The sequence below is a fragment of the Otolemur garnettii genome, unplaced genomic scaffold (genome assembly GCF_000181295.1).
Source record: "Otolemur garnettii isolate 467f Iridium unplaced genomic scaffold, OtoGar3 scaffold00016, whole genome shotgun sequence".
NCBI lineage: Eukaryota > Metazoa > Chordata > Mammalia > Primates > Galagidae > Otolemur > Otolemur garnettii.
The window spans coordinates 21288386-21312852 of record NW_003852411.1 but is presented as its reverse complement, the minus strand read 5'-3'; the positions used below and the strand labels follow the sequence as shown (position 1 = coordinate 21312852).

At 41.1% G+C, this 24467-nt stretch overlaps 1 protein-coding gene across 14 annotated transcripts in view; it reads left to right on the top strand.

Moving 5' to 3' along the window:
• The window catches only part of PRRC2C (proline rich coiled-coil 2C), a 116568-nt gene that overhangs the window by 47762 nt on the left and 44339 nt on the right, over nucleotides 1-24467 (top strand). For 11 of the 14 annotated variants that reach the window (XM_012802674.2, XM_012802676.2, XM_023510737.1 and 8 more), the window contains 7 exons: nucleotides 2306-2478; nucleotides 2912-3161; nucleotides 4236-4446; nucleotides 5648-7894; nucleotides 13668-13876; nucleotides 19664-19818; nucleotides 21775-22651. In XM_012802674.2, the coding sequence (XP_012658128.2) occupies nucleotides 2306-2478; nucleotides 2912-3161; nucleotides 4236-4446; nucleotides 5648-7894; nucleotides 13668-13876; nucleotides 19664-19818; nucleotides 21775-22651 (4122 nt within the window). The remainder of the gene's footprint in view (nucleotides 1-2305; nucleotides 2479-2911; nucleotides 3162-4235; nucleotides 4447-5647; nucleotides 7895-13667; nucleotides 13877-19663; nucleotides 19819-21774; nucleotides 22652-24467) is intronic. The other 3 variants (XM_023510738.1, XM_012802680.1, XM_023510740.1) reach the window with 1 other exon arrangement.

The window sequence follows — 24467 nt, the reverse complement described above, 5'->3', positions numbered from 1 at the left end:
AAAAAAAAAAAAAAAAAAGAAAGTAAAATAAAATTGTTCACAAAAGAAATTAAAAACATTGCCATACTTTAATTTTGATGAGTGTTAAAAGATGTTAGTGAGCCTTAGGGGATCTGATTGACTAGCAGTTAATAAGAAGACTATAGGTAAGAAATGTAAGGAAATTCATACTTTTACCTTAATGCTGCCACTGAATACATGTGTTGACTCTAACTTTTGCTGGTGACTATATGTAAGTAACTTAATTCTTTTTATTTTTTTAATAATAATTACTTATTGGTACTTTTATTTTCATTCACATTTTATATGTTCCGTGGTGATTTAATTTTAGCTAAGTTTTTCCTTTTCTTTTTTTTTTTTTTTTTTGACAGTTTCATTTGTCGCCCTCAGTTGAGTGTTATGGTGTTATAGCTCACAGCAGCCTGAAATTCTGGGGCTCACATAATTCTCTTGCCTCAGTCTCCCAAGTAGCTGGGACTACAGGGACCCGCCACAACGCCCAGCTATTTTTAGAGGCACAGTCTCACACCCTCTCAGGCTGGTCATGAACCTGTGGGCTTAGGCAGTCTATCCACCTCGGCCACCCAGAACGCTAGGATTACAGGTGTGAGCCACTGCCCCCAGCCTTAGCTAGGTTTTTCAATGGGTTGTATCTGTATGTTCATTCTATTTTTTGGTTCTGACCCATGTTTTTTAACTCAGACTCTTCATGGCTCTCCTTTCCCACCAATATTTTACTTTCCATTTTATAATATTCTTAACATTGAATATAATGCAAGCAATTAAAAAATGTAGTTTCTGATTCTTGATGGCATGCATTCTTACATTGGCAAAATAAACTGTATTCTAAACTGCATCCCTAGTCTAAGAAAAGAATTTGTAACAAGCACGACTTTATAATTGTGAGAAATAACAATGCGATAGAATGAATATGACTGGTTTTTGGCATAAAAGCAGTTGTCCTTTTGATATGGCATATTGGCACCCTTTCTGTAGGATACTATAACAACATATATATGTGAAGATAGCTGGTGATGACCTGTTTTTAAGATTTAAGCACATTAGTTTCTTTATAGGGAATAGTCCTTTAATCCAATCAGTAAATAACCAGTGGGCTTATTTTTAAGTATTTATAGGCCATTTGTGTTTTCACGTAGGTTCTAGTGCACCACAAATTAATATTAACAGTTATAGTGATAATTTATTGAAACAAATGAAAAATAGAGTTTAAAATGCTTTTAATCACGTAATAGTAAATATAGATTTTTTTTTTTTTTTTGAGACAGCCTCAAGCTGTCGCCCTGGGTAGAGTGCTGTGACATCACAGCTCACAGCAGCCTCCAACTCCTCAAGGAGTCTCCTGGGGGCTCAAGCGAGTCTCCTGCCTCCACCTCCCAAGTAGTTGGGATTACTGGCACCTTAGCCACGTGAGCCACAGGTGCCGAGCCGATGTATCTATATTTTAAGAATTTAGTTTTGAGGAGATCTAAAGGTTTGATAGTTTTTTTTTCTGTTTTTTTTTTTTTGAGACAGAGTTTTACTTTATCATTCCCGGTAGAGTGCTTTGGTATCAAAGCTCACAGCAACCTCAAACTCTTGGGCTTAAGCAATCCTCTTCCCTCAGCCTCCTAAGTAGCTGAGACTACATGCACCTGCCACAATGCTGAGCTACTTTTGAGATGGGGTCTCACTCTTGCTCAGGCTGGTTATGAATTTGTGAGCTCAGGCTGTTCTCCAACTTGTGAGCTCAGGCAGTCAACCCACCTTGGCCTCCCAGAGTGCTAGTATCATTGGCATGAGCCACTTCGCCCAGCCTAAAGTTTTGATAATCTTTTTTTTTTTTTTTTTTTTTGAGGCAGAGTCTCATTGTGTCACCCTGGGTAGAGTGCCGTGTTGTCACAGCTCACATGAACCTCAAACTCTCGGGTTTAAACAGTTGTCTTGCCTCAGCCTCTGGGACTATAGGCGCCTGCTACAACGCCTGGCTATTTTGTTGTTGTTGTTGTTGCAGTTGTCATTGTTGTCTTAGCTGGCCTAGGCCAAGTTCAAACCCGCTGCCCTGGGTATATGTGATAGGTGCCCTACCCACTGAGTGACGAGTGCAGCCAAGGTTTGATAATCTTAATGTAACCTCATTGACAACTACCAACATGAGAATGTAAAATAATGCTTTGGAGTGTTAAGGGTGCTTTCTTCCTCATTAACATCTGTTATACCTTAGTCTAATCATTTTGTTTTAATACAGAAAGCATACACTTGATAAATGTTGTAGATGAGTACCCTTAGCTTTCACCTTTTCTTTTAGCAGAAGAGGAAGCAGTTTTCACTAGACAGGACAGCAATCGCAGTGACAAGGAATCCACACCAGTGACACATGAGACAGAACCAGAATCAGGGTCCCAACCTCGGCCTGCTGTATTATCTGGTTATTTCAAACAGTTTCAGAAGTCTTTACCACCACGATTCCAACGGCAGCAGGTAACGATAAAAACATTTATCATACATGTCCTATTGAAAATGCCCATTGTTAAGTAGTCTGAGAAAATTAACATAAAACTTAAAGTACCTAAAGCACACAAATTTCCTTTGAAATTTTTTTCCTTTTTAATGAAAATTTGTTGATAGGATTTTACCTTGACATTCTTAACCTTTTTATCCTCTGCCTCATTTGTAGACACTGTCTTCCCTTTATAGGAAATAGATTGTACAATACAATGAGAGATTATTTACATCAAGCATAAGGAAAAATATTGTAATTTATCCTTTGATCTTTTGTCTTGCCACCTCTCCCTGTTAAATGTCTTAAATTCCTACTTTTCCCTTAAGGATCAAAATAGGCTCTTATTTTCTCATATGATTGATTGATTTGTCATGTGGAACATGAATCTCAAGATATGAATTCTTTTTTTAGGAGCAGATGAAACAGCAGCAGTGGCAGCAGCAGCAGCAGCAAGGTGTGCTTCCACAAACTGTTCCTTCACAACCATCCAGTGGCACTGTCCCTCTGCCGCCACACAGACCTCTCTATCAGCCCATGCAGCCTCACCCTCAGCATTTGGCTTCCATGGGTTTTGACCCACGGTGGCTCATGATGCAGTCCTACATGGATCCTCGAATGATGTCAGGAAGGCCTGCTATGGATATTCCACCCATTCATCCTGGTAAGTTGGAACTAGGCATTGAGCCACCACTCCCGGCCCTAATTTGTAGAATATTTATTAATGAAAGTAGACCAGTGGAATTTGCTATAGAAAATAATTTTCTCACCGTATGCGGGGCATGGTGGCTCATTCCTATAATCCTAGCACTCTGGGAGGCCAAGGCAGGTAGATAGCTTGAGCTTACAAGTTCAAGACCAGTCTGAGCAAGAGTGAGATCCCATCTCTAAAAATAACTGGATGTTGTGGTGAGTGCCTGTAGTCCCAGCTAGGTGGGACACTGAGGCAAGAGGATCACTTGAGCCCAAGAGTTTGAGGTTGCCGTGAGCAACAATGCCCTGGCACTCTATTGAGGGTGACGAAGTGAGACTCTGGCTCAAAAAAAAAAATTTATCATCAATAATTTTCATGTTTGAATCATATACATAGAATCACAATACTCACTAGTATCTGGATTTTATATGCATATTCGTTTTCTTTAAACTAAATTAGGGTGCTGTTGTGGTTTTGCTTCCTTGATTGTTTTTTTGTTGTTGTTGTTTTGTTTTTGTTTTTGTTTTTTGGAGACAGTCTTACTTTGTCACCCTTAGTAGAGTGCTGAGGTGTCATAGCTCACAGCAACCTCAAACTTTTGGTCTCAAGCAATTCTCTTGCCTCAGCCTCCCTAATAGCTGGGACTGCAGGTACCCGCTACAACCCCTGGCTATTTTATTTTGGGGGTGGGAGGGTGGGCTATTTTTGTTTGGTAGGCCTGGGCTGGGTTCGAACCCACCGGCCCTGGAGCGCTGGCCGGCACCCTAACCATTGAGCTACAAGGACACAGCCTGCTTCCTTGATTCTTAAAATCTGTTTATTTAATAGCTGTAATAAAATCTCATTCAGAAAACAACCTTGTGTAATTTTGACCAATCTTTTAGTAGAATTATAGTTTAACTCTTTAAAAATGAACACTTTTTTTGTTTAATTATAGAGAATTCCAACTAGCAATTAATCATCTATATTTTGTGTTTATCAAGTTTTCTAAGTTTTCATTTTTCAGTGATTCTTATGTCATCTTTTTGTAAATCTTTGTTACAGGAATGATTCCTCCTAAGCCGTTAATGAGAAGAGACCAGATGGAAGGGTCACCAAATAGTTCTGAGTCTTTTGAGCATATAGCCCGACCCACGAGAGATCATGCAGTTTCCCTTTCTGAGCCTCGTATGATGTGGGGGTCAGATCCCTATCCTCATGCTGAGCCTCAGCAGGCAACTACTCCCAAGGCAACAGAAGAATCTGAGGCTGTAAGGTATAAAGTATTTAAATTATTGATAAATTAAACAGAATGTTGTAGTAAAAGGAAAACTGTGGTGTCCCTGAAGATCATTCTTGTTTAGGACTGAGCCATAAATCTGATTTCCTCTATTTAGCATGTTTCCTTTTATCTTTGGATTTATTTTTTTTTGTTGGCATATCAGTATTGATGAAAGCATATTATAACTGGGTACTATGCACTAAATTTGATGCTGTATTGCAGCGTTAGGTATTAAAATTGGCAGGTTTTTACTGTTGATGAGATGTAAAGAGATTTAAAAATACCTACCGTCCTTATGTAGTCCGACTAAAGTCTTGATATACTCTTTCCACCATGACTATGAGACACTTGTCTAATAGTAATTCAGGGAAATTTCTAAGATCATGATAAGTAGTAATTTACATCATTACTTTTGAAGTGGTAGAAAATTAGTGTTGACTATAATAATTTAGATCCACATAGGTAGAGCTTCTGTCTTTTTATATATTTTTATAATGTTTTATAAGTATCTATAATTAATTGGGATAGACTTACTCTAGTATATTCTTTATTTTAGATAGAAATTATTAGTCTTATGGATTAAAAGTTGATATCAGCATAATCTAAACTTTGTTTTTCCTTTAAGGAGTGAAGTTCATTCATTTCTAATTGTGGCAAAAAGTCATAACATTAGTTCCACAAAATTTTAATTGTACAGTACAATACTAATTATAAGCTCAATATCATATAGCAGATAAGGAGATGTTTTCATATTGCATGACTAAAACTTTATTTGAATAAAATAGCAACTCCCTGCTCCCCCCTGCTCCTGGTACCTCACAATCATCGTTCTACTTTCTGCTTTCATGAGTTCGATCACTTCAGCTTCCTCATCTAAGTGGAGTCAATGTAGTGTTTGTGCTAACTGGTTCATTTCTCTTAGCATAATGTCCTTCAGGTTTATGCGTGTTGTAGTGCCTGACAGTGTTTCCTTCTTATTACTGAGTAATACTCCGTTGTACCTGTCTACCACAGTTTCTTTATTCATTCAGATGTGGGTCAGTATTTAGGCTGTTTCTATCTCTTGCCTATGGTGAACATTTTGTAGAGAGATTAAGATGCTTTTTATAATTAAAATCAGAGGAATTGTTTGTGTATTCTCATATGTGGGTAAGATTGCTTTGTTGGTTATACTTCTGAATTCTCATCCTAATAGGTCTGAAGCTGCGTTGGACCAGGAGCAGATTGCTGCTGCTTATCCTGTAGAACATAGTCAGGTGGAGGCTCATCCAAAAGCAGACTTTGTCCGAGAGTCAAGTGAGACAGAAGTACAGAAGTTTTTAAGCAGATCTGTGGAAGACATTAGGCCTCATCATACTGAGTCAAATAATCAATCTGCTTGTTTCGAAGTATCTGATCAAAAGACCTTATCTGGTCCTCAAGAAGAGCGAATTTCAGCTGTAGAGAGTCAGCCTGCCCGGAAAAGAAGTGTTTCCCATGGATCTAACCATATTCAAAAGTCAGAAGAGCCAAGAAGTGAGCCATCTGCCAGCATTCCTAAAGTGAGCAGCAGGTGCATTGATTCAAAAGAACCAACAGAAAGGGCAGAGGAGAAACCAAAGAAGGAAGGCTTTATACGAACTTCTGAAGGACCAAAACCTGAAAAAGTGTATAAATCCAAATCAGAGACTCGTTGGGGCCCACGGCCAGGCTCCAACAGAAGAGAAGAAGGTAATGATAGACCAGTGAGAAGATCGGGTCCTATTAAAAAACCTGTTCTTAGAGATATGAAGGAGGAACGGGAGCAACGGAAAGAGAAAGAAGGAGAAAAGGTCGAGAAAGTCACTGAAAAAGTTGTAAAACTTGAAAAGGCGGAAAAGAAGGATCTTCCTTCAGCCCCACCACCTTCAGCACCAGTTCAGCCACAGTCAGGTCCACCACCAGTTCAGCCAGAACTGGAAAAATTCCCTTCACCAGAAACTTCAGCTTTGACCCCAAAACCATCTCAAGATACTGAGAAGCCTCTGGAACCCGTGAGTAATGTTCAGGCAGAGCCTGCAGTTAAAACCGTAAACCAACAGGCTGCCGCAGCACCCACAGCCCCTAAAGAAGAAAAACAACCTGAGAAAGTCATCAGCAAAGACTTTGTTATAGAGAGGCCCCGACCAGATTCTAGACCAGCAGTTAAAAAAGAATCAACTTTACCTCCTAGGACCTATTGGAAAGAAGCTAGAGATAGAGATTGGTTTCCAGATCAAGGATACAGAGGTCGAGGCAGAGGTGAATATTACTCTAGAGGCCGAAGTTACAGAGGTTCTTATGGAGGCCGTGGCAGGGGTGGGAGAGGGCACACTCGAGATTATCCTCAGTATAGAGACAATAAGCCAAGAACAGAACATGTGCCCTCAGGACCTCTCAGACAGCGAGAAGAAAGTGAAACGCGAAGTGAGAGCTCTGATTTTGAAGTTGTCCCTAAAAGAAGACGACAGCGGGGTTCAGAGACTGACACAGACAGTGAAATTCATGAAAGTGCAAGTGACAAGGATAGTTTAAGTAAAGGCAAACTTCCCAAAAGAGAGGACCGGTCTGAAAACAAAAAACCCATAAAGCTTCAGTCTTCTTTCAAGCCTGATAATCATGTTCGAATAGATAATAGACCACTAGAAAAGCCTTATGTGAGGGATGATGAAAAATCTAAACCAGGCTTCCTTCCTAAAGGAGAGCCCACAAGGAGAGGCAGAGGAGGAACGTTCCGACGTGGTGGAAGGGATCCTGGCGGCCGTCCCTCACGCCCTTCCACTTTACGAAGACCCACTTATCGAGACAATCACTGGAACCCAAGGCAGATAGACCCTCCTAAGCCCGAAGATGGTGAGCCACCAAGAAGACATGAGCAGTTCATTCCTATACCAGCAGATAAACGACCTCCAAAATTTGAGCGAAAATTTGACCCCGCTCGAGAGAGGCCCCGGAGGCAACGTCCTACTCGACCACCGAGGCAGGATAAGCCTCCTCGATTTAGAAGGTTAAGAGAGAGGGAGGCCGCTTCAAAAACAAATGAGGTGGCAGTGCCCACAAATGGCACCGTTACTAATGTGGTTCAAGAACCAGTTAATACTGTTGGGGATATTTCTGGGAATAAGACACCAGACTTATCTAATCAGAACTCTTCAGATCAGGCAAACGAAGAATGGGAAACAGCTTCTGAAAGCAGTGATTTCAATGAGAGGCGAGAGAGGGATGAAAAAAAAAATACTGATTTGAATACACAAGCAGTTGTAAAGACTGGAGAGAATGTTTTACCTCCAAAGAGAGAAGTAGCAAAAAGAAGTTTTTCTAGTCAGAGACCAGTAGATCGCCAGAATCGACGTGGCAACAATGGTCCACCCAAATCAGGAAGGAATTTCTCAGGTCCTAGAAATGAAAGGAGAAGTGGCCCACCATCAAAAAGTGGGAAGAGAGGGTGAGTATTTTGTTTTAAACATAATTACTTTGGTATCTTATACTAAAAGACTTTTTTTGGTTAATTTAGTACATTCATAACTTGTATTCAAATTATATAATGGGCTTACTTCAAGGTCAAGTTCCCACCTGTTCACTGAAAACAGTGAAGCTTGGAAGCAACCACTGTGATTAGTTACAATTAGTTTATGATGCTGAATTGAAGGCTCTTCCTCTGTTACATCCTTGTAATGATGTGCCACTCACAACCAGTCCGTTTTGTTCTCTTCTTGTATATAAACAATTTCTTTTTTTTGAGACAGAGCCTCAAGCTGTTGCTCTGGGTAGAGTGCTGTGGCATCACAGTTCACAGCAACCTCCAACTCCTGGGCTCAAGCGAGTCTCCTGCCTCTGCCTCCCAAGTAGCTGGGACCACAGGTGCCCAGCTATTTTTTGGTTGCAGCCATCATTGTTGTTTGGCGGGCCCAGGTTGGATTTGAACCTGCCACCTTAGGTGTATGTAGCTGGCGCCTTAGCCACTTGAGCCATAGGCGCTGAGCCAAACAATTTCAAAGAACATGAAAATCAGACAAGGTCACTCTGAGACCATGGTAAAGTGAGATAATACCAAGATTATTGTGCAACCCACAAAATATAAACACTCTTTTATGTAAAATGAATAACTGCTACCATTTCACAACCAATAATAGCTTGATGTTCACTTCAGTTAGCTATCCTTATGGGTGAAGTTTATTGAGATCTCAATCACAGAATTACTTTTGCTTCTTGACAGCATGTAGTCCAGAAGACAGCCCTTGCTTTCTTAGACTCTCCTCAAAATTACACAGTCAAAGCTCAAATTCTAAAATAGGCTCTTTCAGCACGGCGCCTGTAGCACAGTGGTTACAGCGCCAGCCACATATACCAGGGCTGGTAGGTTTGAACCTGGCCTGGGCCAGGTAAACAACAATGACAACTGCCCCCCCAAAATAGCCAGGCATTGTGGCGGGCGCCTGTAGTCCCAGCTAGGTGGGAGGCTGAGGCACGAGAATCACTTAAGACCAAGAGTTGGAGTTTCCTATGAGCTGTGTTGCCACAGCACTCTATCCAAGATGACATAGACTCTGTCTCAAAAGAAAAAAAGCCAGGTGCAGTGGCTCATGCCTGTGATCCCAGCACTGTGGGAGGCTGAGGATGGAGAATTGCTTGAGCTCAGGAGTTCGAGACTTGCCTGAGAGAGAGTGAGACCCCCACCTCCTAAAAAAAATGAAAAAACCCAGCTGGGTGCCTCGGTAGGTGCCTATAAGAGGCTTCCGGAGGCTGAGGTAGCAGGATGTCACAGCCCAAGTCTGAGGTTACAGTGAGCTGTGACATCATTGCTCAGGGCAGCGGATGGGACTCTGTCTCAACAAAAAAATAAGTAAATAAGTGAAATAGATTCTTTCTGACACCCTTTTACTGAGATGCCCATAGTCCCCTATGTATGGTATGCATTTTCCCTAGCTGCAATGAATAATAGATAAAACTTGTTCTACTATAGGTATGTTTCTGGTGGTCTTTGGCTCAGGGTATTAACAACATTATCTGTTTTATCTGGCAGAATTTTCTCCTAAACCTTCTTTCTCTGTTGAGGGTCAGGGGTCCTGATTCGATTACTCAGCAGAACTAAAAGGTCAATCAAAGGTTGGTATGAATCAAAAGCAAAAGTTGAGGCTTGGCACCTGTAGTTCAGCGGCTAGGCCGCCTGCCACATACACTAGAGCTGGCAGGTTTGAATCCAGCCCAGGCCTGCCAAACAATGATAACTACAACCGAAAAATAGCAAGGCGCCTGTAGTCCCAGTTACTTGGGAGGCTGAGGCAAGAGAATCACTTAAGCTCAAGAGTTTGAGGTTGCTGTGAACTGTGGCACCATACCCAGGACGACAGTGAAACTCTATCTCAAAAAAAAAAAAGAAAGTCGATATAAACTGAAAGAAAAACTGGAGAAGCTCAGGCAGCATGAATAGCGAAAGTAACTTGCTTGAGCTTTAGTGTAACAGAGAGGAATTTTATGTAAGAGCAAAAGAGAAAACCTTAGAGCACTTCCAAAGAGAGTTGGAAGTGGGTCCCTTGCACGAGTGAGAAGAGAGACCTGAAAGTAGGCTTGAATTATACAAGGAGGCGGTCCAAATAAAGGACTAAGAAATTGTTCTTCCTAAATGCTTTTTTCTTTAAGGGTGTTCAAGCAAGAGGTATTTACACCTTCATCTAACTGCTAAATTAAATTTTCCAAAAGAGTTCTCTTGGTAACTTGTAGTTTCGGGAAAGTCTACGCACATAAGGAGGGATATATATGATGTCTTCATTTCTGCTTGTAAAACTGGTGGTGCACAGGTGTGCTGCAAGGTGTCCTTATGCAAAAACAGTTTCAAAGAGCAAAGATTTTAATATGTTGTAACTGTATACCTCACTCTGGTTTCTAGAGAGTCAATGTTGAACCTTAAGAATAATTTGTATTTCCATCGCCAGTTGCAAACCTACTGTGAATAAATCACCTAAAGTGAGGCCCAGGAAATGAATCCCTGTCCAACTCCAAGGCCACCAGTAATATAATTGACATGATAGTGGATTTTTAAAAATAATTTTTCTAAATTATTAATTTGGCCTGTTCTTTAAAATATTTAAATGTTAGTTATAGTAACTTGTATTGATTTCTTTAGTATTAGAAAGCATTTTTTTTTTTTTTGAGACGGAGCCTCAAGCTATCCCCCTGGGTAGAGTGCCATGGCATCACGCTCACAGCAACCTCCAACTCCTGGGCTCAAGCAAGTCTCCTGCCTCCGCCTCCCAAGTAGCTGGGACCACAGGCGCCCACCACAACGCCTGGCCATTTTTTGGTTGCGGCCATCATTGTTGTTTGGCGGGTCCGGGCTGGGGATTCGAACCCGCCACCTTAGGTGTACGTGGCTGGCGCCTTAGCCGGTTGAGCTATAGGCGCCGAGCCTTAGAAAGTATTTTAAAGTAGCTGTTAAGATTCAGAACATTCTAGTTGTTTTTTTGCATCCCCAATCAGTAAAAGAGAAAATAAGAGCACTTTATATGAAGATTATTGAGATTAATCTTGGTAATAATACAGTTACCATAACACCTGGCACATAATAAGCAACTATTATTGTAGTGTGCCCTGTTTTTGGACCAATTCCCAGGATTGCAGCCTGAGTTGATAAGATTCCGTTTTTTTTGTTTGGGTTTTTTTTTTTTTTTTTTTTTTTTTTTTGAGGCAGAGTCTCACTTTGTCACCTTCAATCAGTTGCTGTGGCATCATAGCTCACAGTAACCTCAAACTCTTGGGCTCAAGCGATTCTCTTGCCTCAGCCTCCCAAATAGCTGGGACTACTGGCACAGCTATTTTTAGAAGAGTCTCGCTCTTGCTTAGGCTGGTCTTGAACTGAGTTTAGGCAGTCTGCCCACCTTGGCCTCCCAGAGTGCTGGGATTATAGGTGTGAGCCAGGGCACCTGGTGAGTTGATAAGATTTTATTTGGACAATGCAGTGTTAACCTGAGTTCCTCCATTACACATACTTAGCATTTCAAGTTGCGACCCCAATAAAGTTTCTTAATCTGTTTTCTATTGGTACAACTGAATACCTAAGACTATCTTAAAAGAAATTAAGAAAAAGAAATTAATTTCTTACACTTCTGTAGGCTGGGAAGTCCAAGGTTGAGTGTCCATTTCTGGTGAGCATCTTTTTGCTTAAGGGGATTCTGAAGAGTCCCCACAGCAGCTCAGCCATCTCAAGCCCAGGAATTTGATGCTGTAGTGAGCTTTAGCCTGGGCAATAGAATGAGACTCTGTCTTTATTTTTTAAAAAAGAGTACCTCGTTTACTGTAACTAAACTATTTCTAGTAATGCTCAGGGAAAATCTTGATCTGATTTTTGTGCCACATAGATGGATGGTAATAATTTTGAACTTGCAGAAATAGCAGTGATTGATTATATAGTTAAAATGAATTTTTTTTGTTGTTTTTTGAGTTTCATTCAGTCACCCTTGGTAGAGTGACATGGTGTCACAACAACCTCAAATTCTTGGGCTTAAGTGATTCTCCTGACTCTGCCTCCCAAGTAGCTGGGTCTACAGGTGCTTGCCACAACCCCTGGCTATTTTTGTTGTTGTTGTCATTGATTAGCTGACCTGGACCAGCTTCAAACCCACCAGCCTCGGTGTACGTGGCCGGTGCTGTAACCACTGTACTTCAGGCGCTGAGCCAAAATGAATGTTTTATAAGAGCCCCATGAAGAAGAAATGAATTCTTCAAATGATTGAGGTCAGCTCAGCACCTGTGGTTCACACACATCTGAGCTGGCAGACTTGAATTCAGCCTGGGCCCGCCAAACAACAATGACGGCTGCAACCAAAAAATAGCCAGGCGTTGTGGTATGCTCCTGTGGTCCCAGCTACTTGAGAGGCAGAGGCAGGAGAATCGCTTAAGCCCCGGAGTTAGAGGTTGCTGTGAGCTATGATGCCATGGTACTCTGCCCAGGGCAAAAGCTTGAGGCTATGTCTCAAAAAAAAAAAAAAAAAAAAAAAGATTGAGGTCATAACCAGGAACTTGGTAAGCTTTTATTTTGAGTAGTACCATGGGCTTAGTTGAAAATTTATTAGGAAATGCATTTTTCTTGGTGGTTTTTTGTTTTGGTTTGGTTTTTGAGACAGAATCTCACTCCATCACTCTAAGTTGAGTGCCATGGTGTCATCATAGCTCACAACATCTTATACTCTAGGGCTTGAGCTATCTTCCTGCCTCAGCCTCCCAAGTAGATGGGACTATAGGTAACTGTCACAATGCCTGGCTATTTTAGAGACGGAGGCTCACTTTTGTTCAGGCTGGTCTCAAATTCCTGAGCTCAAGGGATCCATACACCTCAGCCTCCCAGATTGCTAGGATTACAGTAATGAGCCACCAGGCCCAGCCAGTATTTTATTTGTTAAGAATAAGCCTGGTACTCAGTGCCCATCAGTCAGTGGTTAGGGTGCCAGCCACATACACTGAAGCTGGCGGGTTCAAACCCATGTCAGGACTGTTACACAACAATGATAAATACAAGAAAAAACTAGCTGGGCATTGTGGCGGGAGACTCTAATCCCAGCTACTTGGGAGGCTGAGACAAGAGAATCGTCTTAAGCCCAAGAGTTTGAGGTTGCTGTGAGCTGCAATGCCACAGCTCTCTACTGAGGGCAACATAGTGAGACTCTGTCTCAAAAAAAAATAAGCCCGGAAATTTTTCTGTTAAGAAATAAAAACAATAGAAATATATTTGGTTTGTGAAATGAATTATTAACAAATTAAAAGTGATTTTAAAAATGCATTCATGTTAATGTATAAGTATGATCGAACTTTAAAAAAATACATGATATAAACATAGCATGCTTTTTTAAAATTTTATTTTTATATAGTGCCCATTTGGGGAGAGTATCCAGTTTATGCATACTTTGAACTTACTTAGAAATCAGATTTTCTGCTATAAACAATGTAATTGGTTGCTTTATAATACGTTAGACAAATAGACATAATAAGAATCCTCTGGGGACAATTAGAATTCTAGAATTTAATTGCTAGAAAGAACTCTAGGGAGCTAACCTACTTTTAGGAAGCTCAGTTTTACTGAGATTGCATTCAACAAGAATCACTGAGGTGTTAGAGTCTTTCACTGCCATGTCATCTTAGAGTGAATTTTAACAAAATGCTAATAAGAGCATTTTTCTTTTGTTCAGGTTTGTGGAGATAGTAATATTTGAAGTTATTTTTTGTAGGCCATTTGATGACCAGTCTGTATGCACAACTGGTGTTGACCCTGTCAATGGCAGCTCTGCACACCATCAAGAAGGAGCACCTAACGGTACAGGACAAAAGAATTCCAAAGATGCTACCGGGAAAAAAAGAGAAGACCCCAAACCAGGTCCTAAAAAACCCAAAGAGAAAGTAGATGCTCTATCACAGTTTGATCTCAACAATTATGCAAGTATGTCTTAAGTTCTTGTTCTTTCTTCACCTTTCCTTTATTTGTGTATTTGTTACATTTTGAAATGTAGGTGGTAAAAATAAGTCTTCAAAGACTATAGCCTGTAACTCCCAGGCAGACAACTGTTCCTGGTTTGTAGCCTATTAGGAACCTGCCAAGACAGCAGCAGGTGACCACGGGGGCGTGAGCAAAACTTCCTCTATATTTATAGCCTTTCATGTGATTGGGATCACTGCCTGAGCTCCATCTCTTCTGTCAATCAGCCATGACATCAGATTCTCATAGGAGGGCGAGCCCTACTGCAAAGTGTGCATTCGAAGTATCTAGATCATACACTCCCTCTGAGAATCTAATGCCTGATCTGAGTCAGTACCGTCTAGTTGCAGGAAAACAAGCTCAGGACTCTCACTGATTCTGCATTATGGTGAGGTATATAACTATTTAACTTTATTTTACAAGGTAATGATAATAGATATAAAGTGCACAGTAAATGTAATGCACTTGAATTATGATGAAACCATCACCACCCCACCTCCAGTCTATAGAAAAATTGTCTTCCATGAAACCAGTCTCTGGCGCCAAAGAGATTGGGGACTGCTATTATAAGAAGAAAAGTTAGACATTCAGGGTACATACAGAGGCTGATTACACAGTAGTAATTGATTGATAACCTGGAATGCTCAATACATATTTTGTTAAGAATAATCCAACAGGGCCAGGCATGGTGGGTCTCACCTGTAATGCTAGCACTCTGGGAAGCTGAGGCAGGTGGATTGTCTGGCATGGCAGATTGCTGGTTCGAGACCAGCCCGAGCCAGACCTCATCTCTAAAAAGAGCACAGACTCATGAGCCCAAGTTTGAGGTTGCTATGAGCTATGACAACATGTCACTCTAACAAAGACAAGAAAGTGAGACTCCATCTCAAAAAAAAAAAAAAAAGTAAAAGTGAGGAATCAAAGCATACCAGTAGAGAAAACCATCTAAAAAAAAAAAAAAAAGGCTTGATGCCTGTGGTTCCAGTGGCTGAGGCACCAGCCACATACACCTGAGCTGAGCTGGAGGTTTCAAATCCAGTCTCTGCCCACCAAACAATGACAGCAACAACCAAAAAATATCCAGGCGTTGTGGTGGGCTCCTGTAGTCCCAGCTACTTGGGAGGCAGAGGCAAGAGAATCGCTTGAGCCCAGGAGTTGGAGGTTACTGTGAGCTGTGATGGCACAGCACTCTACCCAGGGCAACAGCTTGAGGTTCTGTCTAAAAAAGAAAAGAAAAGAAAGAAAACTCTACCTTCCCGAAACATCTTTCAAGAACAATAAACACCAAATGAAGATGGTTGGTTTTATCTGTATGGAGACTGTGTCTTTAAAAACAGTAGCAATGTTAAACTCAATGAGTTATGACCTTGGTAAAATTGGTATCTCAGATGTGATAATTAGAAAATAATACAATGAGAGGCAGTATTGCTGTGGATAAATACTATAGAAAAGCCGTGAAGAAGTGGAGGATCAAATGTTAGGGATAGCACAAGCAATAAGAAAATATTAGATGAGGAAATCAACAGGGAATGTCTGTGAATAGATATTTGTACAAGCAAAATGAGCTACTTGCTATTCATGAGATACAAGCTAAGATGGATAAAATTAAGAGATTTACTAAGTGCAGACCATACAGTGGTATGAAAAAGTCGTTAATTCAGTAATAAAGATATAAATGATATTTTCCTTTTATCTGGCTAATGGTTATTTATACATATTAAACTTAGGTTTGGACCCAGCTCCTGATTTATTTCTTGACCAGCACTTCTCAAAGTGTGGTCCCCAGCAAATTTTTGGCTTCTGTCTTAAACTTAACTAACTCAGATACTCTAATAGTAAGGTGCAACACTTGTTTTAGTAAGTTCCCTGGTTGATTCTTACAGGGAAGAAACTGGTCTCAGTTGTATATTTAAGAACTTTCAGATTATTTAAAGCAGTGGTTCTCAACTGGAATGATTTCGCACTCCAGGGAACATTTGGCAATCTCTGAAGACATGGTTCATTGTCACAACCAGAAGTAGAATGCTACTGACACCTAGTGGGTAAAGGTTAGGGATCCTGCAAAGTATTCTATAATAATGCCCAGCCAGCCCATAATGTTAATAGTGCTAAACTCAGCGGTTCTCAACCTGTGGGTCTATATTAAAGGGCCACGGCATTACAAAGTTTGAGAACCACTGGCTAGAGTTGAAAAACCCTAGGGAGGCCAGCCCTGGTGGCTCACTCCCCTAGGAGGCTGAGGTGGGGATTGCTTGAACTTCAGGAGTTGGAGACCAGTCTGAACAGGAGCAAGAACCCATCTCTACTGAAAAAAAGGAAAATTAGCCAGGTCTTATGGCAGGCACCTGTAGTGCCAGCTATTGGGAAGACTCAAACAGGATGATTGCTTGAACCCAGGAGTTTGAGGTTGCTGTTAGCTAGGCTAATGCCACAGCAGTCTAACCTGGAGCCACAGAGTGAGAAAAAAAACAAGGGAAGGCTCAGTGCTTATGGCTTAAGCAGCTAAGGCACCAGCCACATATACCTGAGCTGGCGGGTTCGAATCCAGCCTGGGCCCGCCAAACAACAATGATGGCTGCAACCAAGGCAGGCGTTGTGGCGGGCACCTGTACTCCCAGCTACTTGGGAGGCGGAGGCAGGAGACTCGCATGAGCCCAGGAGGTTGCTATGAGCTGTGATGCCATAACACTCTACCCAGGGCAACAGCTTGAGGCTCTGTCTAAAAAAAAAAAACAAGGGGGAAAAAAAGGTAAAACTAAGGAGCTTGAGTGCTAACCTCAGGGTGGTTAATAAGAGAGAGAAGACTAGAATGCAACTAAACACCACATTTAGAAAAAAATGACAAGTTGGGCGGCGCCATAGCTCAGTGGGTAGGGTGCCGACCATGTACACCAAGGCAGGTGGGTTCAAACCCAGCCCTGGCCTGCTAAACAACAATGACAACTGCAACAACAAAAAAATAGCTGTCCCAGCTACTTGGGAGGCTGAGGCAAGAGAATTGCTTAAGCCCAAGAGTTTGAGGTTGCTGTGAGCTGTGATGCCATGGCATTTTACCAAGGGCAACAAAGTGAGACTCTGTCTAAAAAAAAAAAGTAACAAGGAAATTTACAACCAGTCTGCAGATTTGTCTTCCCATATATTTGCTTGCCAGTTTTCCTTCTTCCAGAATACTTCTGGAATAGAGATTTCCTCAAGTGTAATATTACTAGATTAAGACATGACAGACACCCTATATATTTCTGAATTGATGGCAGAAATTATGCTATTTATTTTAACTCCTTAAAGTTTTATTTAAAAGTTAATCATCTTTTATCGGGTTGTTTTCATGATAATATTGGTTAGACAATGTCTCTTAGGTTAAAATGTTAAGAGGTACCAAATAGTAACAGACTATTGAAATCAAACTGGAATTATTATTCAGATTTCCATAACTACTGTATAACTAAACTAATAGTTTGGTTAAGTTATAAACTAAAGGTTGCCGTGAGCTTGCTGTGAGAATTAAGAAAAATAGAAAATACGTGATAGTGTAGCTGTGAAGGTAGGTAAGTGGAAAACCTATGTGATTATAGAATTACAATAATAAGATAGCCAATCTGAAATAATGCATGATGTCCTTTGAAATCCAATATGATTTCATATCGTTTTTCTGATATAATTATAGAATTACGATGAGATCTCTTCACCAATCTGAAGTAATGCTTAATGTCCTTTGAAATGTTTGACTAAGCCCTTTCATTGAAATGAGCACATGCTCCATTTTACAGTTAATTTTGTAAAGGATTTAAGATGCATAAAAGTGTCCCTGATAGATTAGAATCAATTGTTTTTTTCTTCTGAAATCTAATTTCTTTTTTTTTTTTCTTTCTTCGTTTTTTTTTGGAGACAGTCTCACTATTTACCCCTTGGTATAGTGCCATGGCGTAATAGCTCACGGCAACCTCAAACTCTTGGACTCAAAGAGTCCTCTTGCTTCAGCCTCCCAAGTAGCTGGGTCTACAGGCACCCACCACAACACCTTGCTACTTTTTTGTTGCAGTTGTTATTGTTGTCTAGCAGGCCCAGGCAGGCTTGAACCTGCCTGCCTGGGTGTGTGTAGCTGGCACTGTAACCACTGAGCTACAGGTGCTAAGCCTGAAATCTAATTTTTACTAGAAAAACTGAATAACAGTAGTCTGTTTCTAAAGAGTGAAAATCTTTATATTCATTATTTGTTTTCCCATTCAGTCTTTACATAAATGCCAGCTTTTAGTTATCTTAAAAGAAGTATTTATAGTTTCCCTGTGACCCATTCTTGCCATTCCACACAGATTATCACCATCCTGTACTGTGTATCTAGTGCTCCTGAGAAAAATATCCATTTTTATTTTATGTATGTCCCCTAATTAGAACATATTATATATTGCTCAAAAAATTAATTTATTGATGGCTCGGCGCTCGTAGCACAGTGTTTATGGCACCAGCCACATACACCAAGGCTGGCGGGTTCAAAATGGGGCCAGACCAGCTAAACAACAATGACAACTGCAACAAAAAATAGCCAGGTGTTGTGGTGGCCACCTGTACTCCCTTAGTCCCTGCTACATGAGGCTGATGCAAGAGGATTCCGTGAGCCAAAAAGTTTGAGGTTCCTGTGAGCTATGATGCCACACACTCTACTGAGGGTGACAAAGTGAGACTCTTGTCTCAAAAATAAAAATTTAAAAAAATATTGGAATTGCCTCATTCTTTCCTTTTTCTGAGATAGTCTCACTTCAGTAGAATGCTATGCTATGGCATCACAGCTCACAGCAACCTCCCAACTTCTGGGCTTAAGTGATTCTTGCCTCAGCCTCCCAACCCACAGCACCTAGCTATTTTGTTGTTGTTGTTGTCTTTGTTGTTTGTGAGGCCCAGGCTGGATTTGAACCCGCCAGCTTCAGTTTATGTGGCTGGCATCTTAGCCACTGAGCAACAGGTGCCAAGCCCTTACTCTTTTCTTGATACTAATTTTTTACTGTGCCAATGTCACACTTGTAACCAAAAATCACATCTTCTGAACTAATTTAATTTTTCTTTGAAATATTATTTAATGTATTTAGATTTCTCACCTTTGCTGAGATACAAATTTAAGATAGCCAAAATAATGGTCAGTTAGAGAAAAGTTAAAAAATTCTTGGATTATTCACCAGCTAGGTAATTCTGATATGTGTTCATCTTGCCACTTTACATTTACATGGAAGTATCACATGTATTTCATTGTCGTTTTTTGATAGCTACATGTTATAGACAAGGGTCTACTTAAAATAGTGGCAATAAGAGTCATAAAATCAGCTGTGCTGGTTCCCTTACCTTTGACAAATCAACTTCTGAGAAGCTATTTCATTTTTTGAAAAATGGAAATAATGGTAAAGCCAACCTCTTAGAATTTCTAGATACAAATGAGGTAAAGTGCGTTATAGATCTTAAAGCAGTGTAAAGATCTGAGGCTGAGAGGTAGAGTTTAAGTTGCAGGATAATTTTGATTGTGTTTTTAAAGTATTACCTGTATAGTACTTGTGAATGAAAAAAGACCTATATGTCATTCCAAACAAATAGATTTATGAAATCTTGCAAAATCTTACCAGTGCCTGGCCATTATGCAGGGTGGAAAGTGGGTTGCTGTAAGTTGTAAGAACTAAGTCTGGCTTGTCATCATGATCAACTTTTCAAAGCATTCCTAGGCTAAACATTAAGAAAATGTCATTTTAAATCTTTTCTCTAACCCCACAGGTGTTGTTATAATTGATGATCATCCTGAAGTAACAGTAGTTGAAGACCCTCAGTCAAATTTGAATGATGATGGTTTTACTGAAGTGGTATCCAAAAAACAACAAAAACGTTTACAGGATGAGGAACGTCGAAAGAAGGAAGAACAAGTTATACAGGTTTAAAGCTTGGTCATTATTTAGATAGTTGCCTAAGTGCAGTCACAAATGATCAAGGTTTCTACTTACAAAGTTAAGACTGTATATTTAATATTCAGATGTTGGAAGTGACTTGATCTTCATAACTTTTCCTCGTTTTGACCATTGTGTGCCTTAGAGCAGACCATTTTCATTTTAGCAATGTATCATATGTATTAGTACCAGTTACCTTATTTGCCCCAAGACAGAGTTGAGTTGATTTTAAATTGTCTTAGAAATCTAACACAAATGCCATGAACTAACAGACTCCAAATTACTTTACTGTAGTTTTTTTGTTTGTTTGTTTGTTTGTAGTTTTTGCAGTTTTGGGCCGGGGCTGGGTTTGAATCCACCACCTCCAGCATATGGGGCCAGCACCCTATCCCTTTGAGCCACAGGTGCTGCCCTGTAGATTTTTTTTGTAATGTAAATTAGTTCACTTAAATATATAGTACAAATTGAGGTACATTATTGAATTTAATTGAATATAGCCTTTGGACCCAGGTGGTGGCTCACACCTACAATTCTAGTACTCTGGGAGGCCAAGGTGGATGGACTGCTTGCACTCAGAAATTTGAGACCAGCCTGTGCAAGAGTCTCTAGTAAAAATGTATTTTAAAAAACTAACTGGGGCTCCAGCTAGTTTTGGGGCACCCATAGCACAGTGATTATGGCGCCAGCCACATACACTGAGGCTGGCACGTTCAAACTCGGCCCAGGCCAGCTAAACAACAATGACAACTGCAACAAAAAATAGCCAGGTGCTGTGGCAGGCACCTATAGTCCCTACTACTTGGGAGGCTAAGACAAGAGAATCTCTTAAGCCCAAGAGTTTGAGGTCATTGTGAGCTGTGACACCATGGCACTCTACCAAGGTTGACATAGTCAGATTCTGTCTCAAAAAAAAAAAAACTAACTAGGGCTTGGTGCCCGTAGCTCAGTGGCTGTGGGGCTGGCGGGTTTGAACCCAGCCGGGCCTGCTTAAACAATGATGATGTCCAGGCCTGGTGGCTCATGCTTATAATCCCAGCAGTTGGGAGGCTGAAGCAGGTGGATTTCCTGAGCTCATGGGCTTGAGACCAACCTGAGCCGGAGCAAGACCCTGCCTCTAAAAATAGCTGGGTGTTGTAGCTGGCTCCTGTAGTTCCAGCTACTTGGGAGGCTGAGGCAAGGGAATTAACTGCTTGAACCCAAGAGTTGGAGGTTGCTGTGAGCTGTGATGCCACAGCACTCACATAATGAGACTGTCTCCAAAAAAAAAAAAGGAAAGAAAAAAAAAACCAGCCAGGCATTGTAGTGGGCACCTGTAGTCCTAGTAACTTGGCCTCTTGAGGCGAGATAATCATTTGAACCCAGGAGTTTGAGATTGCTGGGAGCTCTACCTAGGGCAACAGAGTGAGACTCTTGTCTCAGAAAAAAAAGGCACATGGCCCTTATAACCAGATTATTCTCAGAAGTGATTTTATTTATTTAAGGAAGGTAAGATAGTAATACATATACCCTTTGTAGCTTAACAATAAATGTCTCTGTGGCCAATGTGAGTTCAGTGAAGTCACAATTTAAGTAGCCTTTTCTCAGCTGAGGTAAGATTTTGCTGCCAAATGAATTTACAGCAGACTTCCTTAGTTTTTGATTTTCAGAATCGTGGAAAAGAAATTGTGGGCCTGTCTGAGCCTTTGGTAATTATGAAAAATTAAAAAATTATGGGCCAATATATCACAATGTATAAAACACATGTATCTTTTTTTCTATATCATCATATCATCTTGATTTCTCACAATTTAAAATCTCTGTAGTAACCATGACATTTTTGTTCTGTGAGTACCTATTTTGAAAAGGAACTAAATTAGTAGTAGGTAGTTTTGTGAGAAATTGCATTCATGAGCTGTTGCTTTTAGCTGCATTATTAACAAAAATGATTCCTACTAATATCTTAAGGTCTGGAACAAAAAGAATGCAAATGAAAAAGGAAGAGGTCAGACTTCTAAGCTTCCTCCAAGATTTGCCAAAAAACAAGCTACAGGGACCCAGCAGGCACAGTCTTCACCCTCAGCTCCCACACTAGCCTCAGCTCCAGTTCCTCCTTCAACCTCAGTTCCGGTTCCAGCCTGCACCTCAGCTCCAGTTCCAGCCTCAGCCTCAGCTCCAGTTCTGGCCTCAGCTCCAGCTGCAGTTCCGGCCTCAACCTCAGCTTCAATTCCAGTCTCAACCCCAACTCCAATTCCAGCCTCAGCTCCTATTCCAGCCTCCACTTCAGCTACAGCCACAACCTCTTCGTCAGTTCCAGCCTCAGTCCCACCTCCAACTCCTATCCTTGCCTCGGTTTCCAGCCCAGCCTCTGTCCCCATTCTTACCTCAGCCTCAATTCCCATCCTTGCTTCAGCCCTTGCGCCAGCTTCAGCTCCGGCCCCAGCCCCTGTAGTCTCAGTCCCAGCTGCCCCCATCATCTCAGCTCCAGCTACTCCAGGCTCAGCCCCAGTTTCCTCAGTCCCACTTGCCCCAGCCTCAACCCCAGCCCCAGTCCCACCCCCAGTTCCAGCCCCTACTCCAGGCCCCACTCCAGCCCCCACTCTTCCAGCCCAGACTCCGGTACAGACTCACAAGCCAGTCCAGAATCCACTGCAGCCTACAGCACAGTCTTCAAAACAGCCACCACCTTCAATTAGGCTACCTTCAGCTCAAACACCTAATGGTACAGATTATGTAGCCACAGGAAAATCCATTCAGAACCCACAGTCACATGGCACTCTGACAGCTGAACTATGGGATAACAAGGTGGCCTCACCAGCTGTGCTGAATGACATCTCTAAGAAATGTAAGTATGTAACAGACAAGTGAGGGGTGGAGAAAGGCACAGGAATGCTGGGAGTTTACACTCACTGTTTTCTAGCCATGCCATTGTTTCTTCAGTGGCAAAAGTAATAGTAGTCCTTTCTGAACATCTTTGTTCCTAAAATAACACACAGCGTTTGAGGGGACCTTACTGTGGGCATACCTCATTGTATTTCACTTTGCAGGTGTTGTATTTTTACAAACTGAAGTTTTGTGGCAACCCTGTGTTGAGCAGTTCTATTGTCATTTTTTCCAGTAGCAGATCCTCACTGTGCTCAGTGACATTTTGCTAATTCGCACAGTATTTCAGACTTTTCTTATTCTGTCCTGGTGATTTATGATCAGTAATCTCTCGTGTTACTATTATAATCATGTGACATGACAAATTTAATTGATATCAATGTTGTTTAGTCTGACTCTTCAGCCAACCAGCCATTCTTTGATCTCTTTTTCTTGAGCCTCCCTACTCTCTGAGACCCAACAATATTGAAATTAGGCCAGTTAATAACCCTGCAGTGGCTTATGTGTTCAAGTGCAAGGGAGACTCACATGTCTTTCAGTTTCAAGTAAAAGCTGGAAATGATCAAGCTTACTGAGGAAGGCACGGCAGAAGCTGAGATCAGCCAAAAGCTAGTTCACTTGCACCACTTAGCCAAGCTGTGGATGCAAAGGAAAAGTTCTTGAGGAAATTAAAAATGTTACTCCAGTGAACACAAGAGAGTTGAGAAAACAAAACAGTGTTATTGTCGATAATGGAGAAAGCTTCAGTGATACGGATAGATCAAGGCAACCACAATGTTCCTATAAGTCAAAGCCTAATCCAGAGCAGAGCCCTAACTCTTTTTAATTTTGTGATGGCTAAGAGAGGTGAGGAAGCTGCAGAAGAAAAGATCGAAGCCAGCAGAGATTGGTTCATGAGGTTTAAGGAAAGAAGCGATTACTTCAAAGTGCAAGGTAAAGAAGCAAGTGCTGATGGAAAAGCTGCTGCAAGTTACTCAGGAGGTCTAGCTATCATTGATGAAAGGGGCCACACTAAACAAGAAACTTACAATGTAAACAAAACAGCCTTTTCTTTTGGAAAAGATGTCATGGAGCCCTTTCATAGCTAGAGAGGAGACTTCAATTCCTAGCTTCAAAAAACAGGCAAACTCTCTTCTTAGAAGCTAACGTAGCTGTTGGCTTTGCAACCAGTGTTTATTTACCACCCTGAAAATTCTAGGGCCCCTAGGAATTGTGCTGAATCCCCTCTGTCTGTGCTCTAGAACTAGAACACTAAAGCCAAGAGGACAGCACATCTGTTTACAGCATGCTTTGCTGAATCTTGTAAGCCCAATGTTGAAACCTAATGCTAAGGAAAGAAGATTCCTTTCAAAATATTACTGTTCATCATCAATGTACCCAGTGACCCAAAAGCTGTGATGGAGATGTATGAAAAGATTAGTGTTGTTTTTGTGCCCGCAGACACACTTGGCATTCTGCAGCTCTTAGGTCAAGTCTTATTGTTTACAAAATATATTTCATAAGATCATAGCTGCCATAGATAGTGATTCCTCTGGTAGATCTGGGCAAAGTCAACTGAAAATCTTCTGAAAGGAGTTCATCGTTCTAGATCTCATTAAGAACATTTTTGATTCATAGAAGGAGATTAAAACATCAACATTAACAGAAGTTTTAAAGAAGTTGATTCCAGCTCGGCGCCTGTGGCTCAAGTGGCTAGGGCGCCAGCCACATACACCTAAGGTGGCGGATTCGAGTCCAGCCCTGGCCTGCCAAACAACAATGATGGCTGCAACCAAAAA